We start from the raw sequence: 12513 nt of genomic DNA, 5'->3' as shown, positions 1-12513 counted from the left end.
ATATCCAGTTTGTTTAAAGATAAAAGGACACTCCTTGATTTGAATCCTCTCTGCCTAAACTCTAGCACCAGCAGCCAATCATTAATGAGTGCTAGTGCAGCCTCTGCAACTCATGAAACATGGCCTGTACATATACTAGAGTATCAACATTATTATGACTTCTACTATTGAATGTAAGTTTATACTGGTTTAATCTATACTGATTTTCCAGAGATTTATATGCTCCAACAAATGCACGCTTCATGCATACTTCAAGAATAAGACAAAATGTTAGAAAATATTTTATTTACAACACAAGTTATCCATACAATTGCATTTGAGTAATCCCTTTTTGTCACATAAAATAGATTAAGCAAACACTTTATAATCTTTAAATGCTTTGTTATGATTATCTATACAAAATATAACATTATACCTGATATGTGTACAATATAAGATTCTTCACAAGGCACAATATGGCTTATAACATGTTACAGTAATGTGCGTCTCACAGTTTTAGGTGACTCAGAAATATGCTATGATCAGATAGTTATGGGAGCAGATTATGTGATAAACTGTCTCTGCTGCCATTCAGTGCACCGGGTTCAAATAAGGCACATCGAATATAATGTTTCTCTATGACACTTGTAACGCAACATACAGTAGACACAAGCTGCTTAGACAACACACACGGCCATGTGCGTCTAATATTCACAGTTAAAGCAAAGTCATGATTTTTCACCTTTTTGGAACAACCAATCAAAAAGCCCCATGTCTTTATTAGACTCCAAACCAGTTGCATAGATGTAGTAATTAGAACAACATGAACAAAATAGTGATGGTTTTCAAGCAAAATATTGTTAAATACTGTGACAAACCTGGTAGTTATTTGTAAGGGATGGCTTGCTTACACTTAAATTTTTAAATCTTTTGTGTACTCCCTATAACAAAATCACACCAAGTTGCTTTTTTTTTTTTTTGCCACAGGAATATAAAAAAATTAAAAACAACACAGTTGCATAGTGATTTGGCAGATTTTTTTTTTTGTAAAATGCCCTTCTGGTCGTAACCAGATTAATAAGGGGGGGGGGGGGGTCCAGTGTCTTGCACGAGGACACAATAGCAGTATGTAATTGTAATGGGCATCAACCAACATTTGTTTTTTATTCCTTAACCAATACACAGTTGCCACCCCCATAAGGTACTGGCTGAGTAAAGTAAGTAAAAAATCCTTTCTCGGTTTTCTTTTCGAAAACCCACAAGCAAACATGGCATTAAGGGAATATAAAAGTTGCAGTTTATCAAAAGTATGTAACACACCGATGGTAATGTACTTGTTGTTCAATGTTGCACTTGAAGTCACTGATTTGATGCCTCCTTTAATCCCTTTCATTCAATTTACTTCAGTCAAGATGTCAGTCGGATCTCCTCCCTTTTGGTCCCATTTTAAAAACATGTCCATCGCACTTACAGTATGTTAGAAAAAAGCTGCGTTCACACTAGTCCTGGTTTGTTAGTCTTGATGTTGACTTGTTTTGGACTTGTTCTAGGTTCTAGCTGTGGTTTAGTCATGATCTAGTCCAGGTTTATTTCCAGGTTAAGTCCCAGTTTAGACCCAATTTGCACAGGTGCACTATGTAACTTTTCTGGTTACAGAAACCTGCTGTCCCCAAATGGATATTAGTGCCTTTTATAGTACGTTCCACAGTATGACACTGATTATAACTACCTCCGCAGACACAAGCAAATGGCACAACCAAGTGAAGTTACAGATGATGGAGAGGGGACCCTGCTTACAACTGATGTGCAGGTCGACCTGTAACCCATGGGTCCCGTGGGTCCCGCGGGGTGGGGCAGGCTCAAAAAGAAGAAGTAAAGTGGGTGCAGGTAGGTCAGGTCCCATCATAGCCTCATCTAAATCATGTTCTGTAGCTCTGATGAACAAATGAGGGCATAGAGTTTTCGTGTTTGCATGTGTTACCTGCACAAAGAGGACACCTTTAATCTTTATACAATGAACGCCAAATGAAAACAGAGAGAGACGCCAAAAGGTGCATGGTCTCCTGTGAACACGGAGCTGGCATGTTATGAACAGTTTTATAGTTACGCATTAAAACTACACAAACAATACTCCAGAGTGAATGAAGCACGAATCACACACACCAACACGGTGCGAAAACAAAGCTCCTCTCCTGGACGCAGACATTCTCAGCATGCACATGCTGCGTCAGGTAGGGTCCATGCTCCACGATCCAGGTGCTTTAATCCCAAACTCCACTAAAAGCTTCTAGTGGGGTGCCAGTTGAAAAAACTGTTGTTGTGTCCTTAGGTAAGGCACTTCACCCACATTGCCTCGTATAAAACTGGTGTGTGCATGAGAGATGGCAGTGGTCAGAGGGGCTGATGGAGCAGATTGGCAGCCTTGCTTCCGTCAGTCTGCCCCAGCGCAGCTGTGGCTTCAATAGTAGCTTACCACCACGTGTGGAGTGAATTAATAATTCTGTGTAAAAACATCTTTGTGACATATGTTTGTGAAAAGCACTATACAAATAAAAAACTTACTTACATCTGTGACTACTATATCCTGTGAGTGCGTAGGCCATTTCAAACAGGTCCTTAACAGTGCACTTGAGTGTAAATAGTAAAATGAAGACTGATTTAACAAGTTACGCAAACAAAACTGCGCATTCGCAAGGCACACCCCTCCAGATACGACACATTTGTTTTAATATGTGCGGATTTGGGTAGGGTCGAGTCATTTCTTCAGGTCAAGTGGGGCAGAAAAAAAAAGCGAATTCACTATTGCTCACAGTAGGAATGCATGTTTTTCAAGGTATTCTTTACATACAAGATGAAAAATAACTTTAATGCTATACCGTGGAACAGTCAAGGCAAATTAAAAACATTTTTATGGTGACAGCAGATGGCAGATCCCCAACTAGAAAAGTTACACCGTGCACTTTAATGTGTGTGAACGCAGCCAAAGACTCTAGTAGAGGTCCTTCATTATCTCCTGGAGCAGAGGATGCAGACACATGTCCACCTCGCTCTTCTTGAGGAGCTGGATGAGGTGCACGTGGTCGGTGACGATCTGGCGCAGGTCAGTCATCTTCTGGAGCAGTTTGGCAAACAGCTGCAGGGACTCGGGGTGGTTCATTTTGAGCTGCAGCTCCAGAGAATGCAGCACTGTCTCCTGTAGCTGTTCTATGGGCTTCACGTTCAACAGGCCCGGCCGGTCTGCAGGAAAATAACAGTGGAAATACTATAATAACAACAGTAATTACACTGTCTGACTAATATTGCTTAGTGTATGGCTGGTTTCAGCTTCCTATTATATGGTGCCATTTTGAGAATTGACTGATTGATTGATTTTGATCTTATGACAGTAGTTACAGGTATACAATATTTACAGCTACATGGTAAAAGTCAACATAATAGATGTTTTGTTTTCTCACATAGCTGTACATACATGCAGACACGCCTAGATATTCACAATACAAGAATTATTGACCATTTAGTTTAATTGTTAATTACTATGTCAATTAACTTGTCATCATTCTGAAACCCATGGATAATTATTTTAGCAATAATGTATTGTACAGAATTATATATTCTTTCTGCACTCTTATTAAGTATAAAACCTGCCTAACTTACAGTTTAAACACCTACAAACCTGAAATGTAAATGATTCATATATTAGTTTAGCAGTTATTTCATTGTACTCTCAACCTTAAATGCACCTGAATATGTTTAAAATAGCGTTTTAACAATATGGGTTTAGCAGACCAATGCAGACTGGTGGTCAATATGGTGAATCAATCAGATAGGTGGATTTAAAATAAGTTTGACTATACAATCACAACAAGTAGTTGTATAGCTTGAACCAGCCCGATCTATGGCAATACTACAGTCCTCTTTCCCTACAACTTTATAAAAGAGCAGTGCCCAATGTGTACTAAAGTTGTCAAATACAACTTTGTACCTCGATGAGTCTTATGTCATCAGTATATAGTAGTATAAATAGACATAAGATTTCTCAAAGAAAACAAACCAATCAGTGCGGTGAGTGACAATGTATGTGTTGACACTGAGTCCATTCTTTTTTATGGTGTAACCTCCAAATGTAAATGTTGCTGTTTGTAGAAGATCACTTATCTCTTGTTATGGCCTTAATCTCATCAATTACGTTAATAATCCACCTCAATGTCCGACATCTCTCCTGCCTGGGTCAAGGCTGCACTTTGACTACACTTTAATCAACATGACTAGGCATTTGGAGCTTTATATAATATCAAGAAAGACCACTTATAAATCCTATACCAATGCGAAATTAATTGCGTATTAAATGAGACAGGATACAATTGGTTATTTGAAGAAAAGATGATACTCTACTGCTGTCAGATGACCCTGATAACTGAGTCAAGGCTGGCCATCGCGTGCAAGAAGCCTCTATGCTTCTGTGATTGATTAAACACTCAATAGAAACTGAGTGCTAAGAAACTTATCAGTATAGTAACAATAAATTATGACCAATATGTTAAAGAGTGTGATAAGCCATTTACATCATAATTTAAGACAAACAGACACTTTGACTGAGTTAATTTCACTAATGCATCTACTACTAAAAGGTTTATGTTACTGGTAATTACAAAATTATTTGTGTTAGCATGATAAGAAGAGACGAGTAATTGGCTTTATGTTGACAGTATAAAATGCTCTTCCAGATATGATTATTAATTTTTTTTTTTTTCAATTTTTGTGGTCTGTCCTGTAATACTTTTAACTTCAAAACCATACTTGAGAACATTTTACTAAACCAGAAACTATAACCATATAGAGACAAGCCGGTGGAGCTCTTCCACCAGGCCCAATTAGAGTCAGGTTTGTGGAGACGCAAGCTCATACACAGACAGGAAGCATTAAAACATCCAAAGTCTAATCTATGGTTTGGGTAAATGGTTAAGCAATAGTGCTTTGGCTTCCAATTATAAACCATATGTTAAATCTAGATAGAGAACTCTTACAATTACTTGAGAGGATTTCCAAAATACTTTTCACTCTTACTTGAAACATTTCTTGGACTATTATTTATAATATTATTTTGAAGTAACTGTATTTTTATTGGAGTAAATGTTTTGGCAACCCTACCCACCCCTAACTGTATAACATATTGTGCAGCCGTATTCATGTTTCCCTGAGCTTTTTTTTCTTTACATTTATTGCATATATACATACAAATTCTTAAAAAAATAAATACAAAAAACAGAGATTTGTGTCAGGAACAGAGTATAGATTTTTAAAGAACAATTTGAGATTTCTTGAGAATTATCTGATATTTCAATTTAGAGTTTATAAATACTATTTACATTTACATGTTTCCCTGACCTGTACCCACCTCCGCTGAGGATGATGACAGCGAGGAAGAGGGCCATATCGCTGTCATCCAGCTCTAACATGTTAAACTTGACGGAGAACTCAAACTTGGGCTCCATCATGTGACAGAAGGGCTTTCTCAGGCTCTTCAGGAATTCTCGCGTCATGAAAATGTGTCCATACGAAATCAGGGTCCCGTCTTTGTTCATCAGAGGAGCCATCATGATGATCAGCACCTCGATCACGCCATATTTCAGCAACGTCACCTAAGACAAAATCAAATACAAATATATCTAGATGTTAGTTTTTAAGATTGCTTCTATATGGACCACTTTGGAAACTGTCTTGTATAAAAAGTGTGTTATGCATATTGGATTAGATCGGAAAATATGTGTATGAGAATATGTATGAGAACAAACATTGTGCAGTCAACCCAAAATATCTCTCAAGTGATGAGAATGTTTTTTTCCACTATCCTTAATTATGTCTGACTAAATGTACAGCTTTAAATATGGAAATTAAAATTATTATCAAATTATTTAACTATTATTTGTCAGTTATTTTAATTTATATCTGTGTCAATGTACATATAAACACTGACCAACACAAAAGAGGAAATATATTTGTGCCATTTGTGTGTAAGTAACTTGCTGTTTTTCACCTGCAGTCCTGACATGTTGATGTACAAAGTCCATACTGGTAGTTAGTCAGTTAACACTAGCCTGTTATTGGTAGTAGTTTACTACTAGCCAATAAAGAATAAATACTGATGATGAAGAAATGTACATTCAACCAGGAAGTATTTGCTCCCTTCTTTTCTATCTATCAACCAGTCAATCACAAAAGGAACACTCACAGTGACATATTCTGTTATTTAAAATAGGCTCCTCACCTGGTCATTGAGGTCCAGGTCGACGAATCCTGGGATGCTTTTTGCGAACTCTGTCACTTCCCTCACAGCCTCGGCCGACCTGGACTGACAGCTGTGGAAGAATCTCATCTCTGCTGTGTCCATGCACATGGCCCCAATGACACTAGGGACACTACTGTAATCTGACAGGGGGGTACCTGTCAGCCCTGGAATCAAAAAAGTTCTTTAATGCCTTTGGTTCAACTTACTTTTACCACATTATATGATATTCTGTAATTGTATTCTTTAATTGCTATGGTGTTGTTTGGGAACATGAATTGTTCATGAGTCCTAAACCAATGAACAGTAGTGATGCCATTATTGTTGAATGTTGTTTTTGTTTTTTGTTTTGCACAGGAGAGTTAAAAATATTCACAAGAAGCACAACAAGAATCAATATTGGAGAAAAAAATACTAAAAATTTTACACTGACTGATAAATTTAAGAATAGTTTCACCTATATTAGTACAATAAAACCACACATTGTTACATCTCATTGTCAAAAAAGTTTGCCATATCAAAATTTTATGATTGGAACAACACAAGAGGAGTGACAGGGAATATATATAGAGTATACTGAGGTTAGACATTATTGTTTTATTGTTTTATAAGGATCCCCATTAGCTGCCCATATAAGGGCTGCTAGTCTTCCTGAGGTCATCTGCAGTAATTTGATAGCCAGCATCTCCTTGAGTGTATATTTAACTTCAATCGTGAGTGCAGAGCAGGGGAGCTGATGCCAATGAAATATGGCTTTATACAGCACTGCTGACTTCAGTATGTTTGTCTTTGGGCGAGGAAGTTTAAGATCCCCACCTAGTGCTCTTCTTGTCAGATGTCTGTGATTGTTTTCCACAGAAACTAACTTTTCAACAAAAAAATGAGAGTTGCCAGATAGAAGACTTATGTGAGATTTATGGACATAGTTAAGGTTATAGTTATAGAGTTACAGTTATAGAGGACGGAAGACAGAAATCTTACTGACCACTGAATCCATTAGTATTTATGGAGGTCTGTGGCTGCTGATCCAGGGTTGGTACTTGGAGGTTGATTAACTGCTCTCCTTCTAATAAAGACTTCATATCATGGATGACAAAAGGCTGTGACAAGAAAACACAAGATAGACAGGAGACATTACGTAATCAAGCTGACGTAATTGAGGTCCTGTCCATTCAAGTCAGCTGCATGTAAACACTGTTTTAACTGTGGTTCATTCATCAATTTTGTCAAAGCAAACACAACACACCTTGGAGAATTTATTGGCAACTTAAACAAAAATGTTAAATGAAGCTTGAGAGGTAAAAAAGGCTTGTGCAAACTTGAAAAAAGATTGCACAATTCTGCGACTACCAAGGATTTGTCCGATTGCTGTAAAAAGTGAAATGTGCAATTTTTATTTTTATCTTGTTTTTAACCAACATTGTATTCAATGTAAAGCAGTAGCAGTGATCACCTGTTAAATTATGAGACAACAATAAAAGTGCACTATGGAACTTTTTCGGTGTTTCCACAGACTCATCTATCCCCAAAGAGACAAGCGAGTGACGCCACCAGGACAATGGACTGGTGATCATGTTTTTCCACTAGTTTAAGCAATAAACTTGCCTGTTATTGCATACATGTACGACTGAATGCCTTACTGTGGAATATGACAAGCAAAGCAATATAATCTCAATAGAGACAAGTAGTTGCTCAGCAGACCCCCCACCAGAAAAGTTACATAGTGCACCTATAAAGCTTACCGATCTGATTCTAAAATGTAAAAGAACTTGTGTAAATGAAACGGAATTTAAATAGACAAATGAAGCACATCCCTATAGACCCTGACATTTTATAGTGACATAAGTTATACAGCGAACGCAAACACTCAAATTTAAGTCGACCACACATGAGTGAATTTCAAGGTCCTAAGTGTGAAAAATGTAAATATTGGACTAAGCTGCACTCATTGACTCCCTGTTTGAAGTAGTTTAGTGAATAACACAGGCCTCCCTCAGACAGACAGTCAAAACAAAACACAAAGAGATACAGAGCAGCCTTGAACCGTTCTGACTCCAGATCCAGGCACGAGCAGCAGATTTCAGCTACATTTTAGAGACAATTCTACATTTCCAATCAACAAACCAAAGAATATTAATATGGGGCAAGGATGGAAAAAATTTAAAATGAAAAAAATCAGTTCCTTTAAAACACTATTAGCATGCACTGTTCTTTAGCAGTTTAGTTATTTAGTTATTTTTGCCTTGGTCCTTTTTAGTCGACTAATCAACATGTCTTTAGTTTACCAAGAACATCTTTAGTCGGCCACAGCCTTACCGCCTACACAAGTTTCTAACCTCATTTTGTGTCTACGTTTTTTTTATAAAGCAGTAGTTAAACCAGGCATTAGCCACTCCTAACTCTCCTCTTCTATGTATTTAATGTATTTACTATAAGTGTTTATATCGCTGGATGGTAGGTGGACTGGGTGTGTTTGTGTATGTGACAAATAAAAAAAAAACTGTAATTAAATAAATGCAAGATAGATCTGTTCAATGCTGAACTTTGTTAGTTTATGAGCTTTCTAACACAAAATGTTAGTTCTCATCAAATTGATTTAAGTGCATTAGTGTGTTCTGAATACATATTGTAGACTGTATCTCACCACGTTGTCCCCAGTCTTTCCGGAGAGGATGGCCCTGGCCTTGGCCTTGGTGAGGGGGAAGTATTTGAGATATGCTTCGTACAGATGTCGTGACAAAGCTCGGAGATCTGCCGCCTCTGGATGTAAAAGCTCCACGTCTGACGAAAACTCAGCCAACAACTTCTCCTTCTCCGCCTGGGGCATCCGGCCAAATCGGATCGCTTGAAAAACAGAAGGAAATATATTTACAATCAAAAAAGTGCTGTGGAGATGTTAGCTGGAGTATATCAGGGATCTAAACAAATAAAGACCAACAATAAAACTTATTAGGGACAAAATTTCTCTCTCTCACTAAACAAAATCAATGAGAGTAACATTCACCAAAGATCACATCTATTCTTATTTATAGGCCAGGATATTACAATGGTAAACACTAAATAAATCGTCAAGTCTAATTGTCTCAAACACTTTGCTAGATGAAACCAAGACACATGTATTATTTTAAGTACAATCAAATGTTTTAAAGAAATAACATTTACAGAGCACTGGGAAAGGACAAAGTCTGCCAAATGACATAATAATAACGTAAAAGGTTAGAATTAAGACCTGGAAGTATGAGATCACTGCTGTTCAACTCCACTAACTATGGATTTATATGTTACTTGTTTTCAGCTACATTGGTAAAACTAGTTTGAAAGGTACTTGAAAGACTGCAGATGTTCAGTCCATTAGATAGATTTAAACACACAACAGCAGAAAAGCTGTGTAGTTTTTGTGTGATCTGAATCTCTCAAGAAAAACATACTTGGTCACACCACTTTTTACAACTTTTTAAAACTTATCAAGTGACACCATAGATTCCAACTGAAAATCTTTCTGTAAATGATTCCAGGACCATGGAGGTGCATAGCAAAAGGCAGATTTTCCAGCTCAGTGAAACAGAGGCACAATGAAAAGTAAATTGGAGAAGGAGCAAAACCAGTAACTACCTGGGTTGATAAAAAGAAAAATAAGCAGTATGGCATTAAATTTGTCTATCACTATGGAGATAAACAGGTGTTGCCACCATGAAGTCATTATCAAAATATGTTTGGAATCTAATACCAACAAACAACAACAGTGACCTATATCAGGAGTTCACAGTGCGCTCACACTAGTGCGTTCACCTAGCGCTGGATATATAAACAAATCACAATTGTTTTTCATAGTATATTATCAACCATGATATTAGATTGAAGGTCATATTGTCATACAGACTTTCAATCACTGTTTTTTTATTGACAATTAGAAATTACTGAATATCAATTCAGATTTGATTATAATTTCAAAGCCCTATCTAGGGGTGTGCAAAAATATTGAAATATCGATATATCGTATCAGTCGTATAAATTATTGTGATAATACTGTATCGATATTGTGGCCTGCTGTATCAATATATCGCAAAGAGTATTTTTTGGTAAATTTTACAAAATTATTTTGTTACAGTGCTAGAGTTTTGTTGCTTGTTTAGTGGAAACAAACTTGTTTATACAACATATTTTACATTTTCACAGTTTTGATTATTAAAATGGGTGTGTTTAATATTCACTTGGCACAAGAAGTGGTTTAATAAAGGCTTTTAGTATCGCAGCCACGATTTAGCCTTTATTTTGTATTGAACTGTATCGAATTGATTTGAAATGTAACATATCGAATCAAAAGCTCACTGTATCAAGATATGTATCGTATTGTGGTCTATGTATCGAGGTATGTATCGTATTGGCAACTTCTTAATGATACCCAGCTCTAATATTCACCATCATTAACTCCAAACTAATCCTGTACTAAACCAGGACTAGACAAGAACTAGAACAAGGCCAAATCAGTTCCACATAAGGGATAAAGTGAGGTCAAATTAAGCCCAAATAAGGATAAGTATAACCCTACCATATAAGACTCACTTTCACCATCAGATTGGATTGATGAATCAGATGCACCTGACGTCTGCTCTGCTCCTGTCAGAGACTATAAAGTTGCGTCCAATGAGATTTTTATAACTTTAATTTGCTCTTGACAATTATTATTAACTATGTCTGCGAGTATCACTGCCAACACTAGACAAGGGGCAATTTTCTTGGCCTATAATTTCAAACAACTCTCCCAGCTCCTATCAGTGTGTATAACAAGACTCACACTAACCATTACATAAGTTTTCACCCTGTTATGGGCACAAAATCATAAACATTTGGAATATCTGTAGTAAACACGTTTTATCTCTTGCAAAATGAGTTATATTAAGTAGTAAAGATAACAATTATAGCAGCAGTAGAAAAAGAAGTAGAGGCAAGGGGTAACCAAAAACTAATTTCTTACATCTTTACCAATAGATTATTTAACTAATTTCACCTTTACTCTCAGATTATCTGTCTAATTTCATTTTTACTAATAGATTATTTGACTAATTTCATGTTTACAGATAGATTATGTGACTAATTAAATTTTTACTAACAGATTATTTGACTAATTTAATCTTTACTAATAGATTATTTGACTAATTTCATGTTTACAGATAGATTATGTGACTAATTTAATTTTTACTAACAGATTATTTGACTAATTTAATCTTTACTAATAGATTATTTGACTAATTTCATGTTTACAGATAGATTATGACTAATTTCATTTTTACTAACAGATTATTTGACTAATTTCATTTTTACTAACAGAATATTTGACTAATTTCATTTTTACTAATATATTATTTGATTAATTTCACCTTTACTAATAGATTATCTGTCTAATTAAGTTTTTACTAATAGATTATTTGACTAATTTAATTTTTACCAATAGATTATTTGACTAATTTCATTTTACTAACAGATTATTTGACTAAAATTATTTTTACTAACAGATTATTTCACTAGTTTCACTTTTACTAACAGATTATTTGACTAAAATTATTTTTACTAACAGATTATTTCACTAGTTTCACTTTTACTAACAGATTATTTGACTAAAATTATTTTTACTAACAGATTATTTCACTAGTTTCACTTTTACTAACAGATTATTTGACTAAAATTATTTTTACTAACAGATTATTTCACTAGTTTCATTTTTACTAACAGATTATTTGACTAAAATTATTTTTACTAACAGATTATTTCACTAGTTTCACTTTTACTAACAGATTATTTGACTAAAATTATTTTTACTAACAGATTATTTCACTAGTTTCACTTTTACTAACAGATTATTTGACTAAATTTATTTTTACTAACAGATTATTTCACTAGTTTCATTTTTACTAACAGATTATTTGACTAATTAATTTACCACTAGATTATCTGATTGATTTCATTTTAAAAAAATAGATTGTCTGACTCATGTCATCTTTACTATTATTCTTTATTAGTCTTTACAAGATCTGACAAATTTTATGACATTTCTCACAGATTTAAATGTCATTTAGCTGTGGTAAGAAAATGTATCTTATTTTATAGTGAAACCAACGTAGTGAAACAGGGCCCTATACCCGAATTTAACCCATGAGTGAGAAAATGGATTAGTTTGAACTCTCAACTTACTCAGTCCTTCTCACTCTAAAACTGCACCATGACAGAGAAACAGCCGTCATATTTCAGGTAAT

The 12513-nt window shown here is 35.4% G+C and overlaps 1 protein-coding gene across 3 annotated transcripts in view; it reads right to left on the bottom strand.

The window, feature by feature from the left end:
- Nucleotides 1–268: 268 nt before the first annotated feature.
- pparg (peroxisome proliferator-activated receptor gamma) overlaps nt 269–12513 on the bottom strand; it is a 50581-nt gene continuing 38336 nt past the window's right edge. For all 3 annotated transcript variants that reach the window (XM_055160089.1, XM_020933906.2, XM_055160090.1), the window contains 5 exons: nt 8907–9106; nt 7248–7362; nt 6245–6429; nt 5375–5618; nt 269–3216 (listed from right to left, as the gene is read on the bottom strand). In XM_055160089.1, coding sequence (XP_055016064.1) covers nt 2969–3216; nt 5375–5618; nt 6245–6429; nt 7248–7362; nt 8907–9106 — 992 coding nt within the window. In that variant the 3' untranslated portion in view covers nt 269–2968. The remainder of the gene's footprint in view (nt 3217–5374; nt 5619–6244; nt 6430–7247; nt 7363–8906; nt 9107–12513) is intronic.

The sequence above is a fragment of the Boleophthalmus pectinirostris genome, unplaced genomic scaffold (assembly GCF_026225935.1).
Source record: "Boleophthalmus pectinirostris isolate CB_2022bp ecotype Guang Dong unplaced genomic scaffold, ASM2622593v1 HiC_scaffold_3, whole genome shotgun sequence".
Lineage (NCBI taxonomy): Eukaryota > Metazoa > Chordata > Actinopteri > Gobiiformes > Gobiidae > Boleophthalmus > Boleophthalmus pectinirostris.
This window is presented reverse-complemented; position numbering and strand designations above follow the sequence as displayed.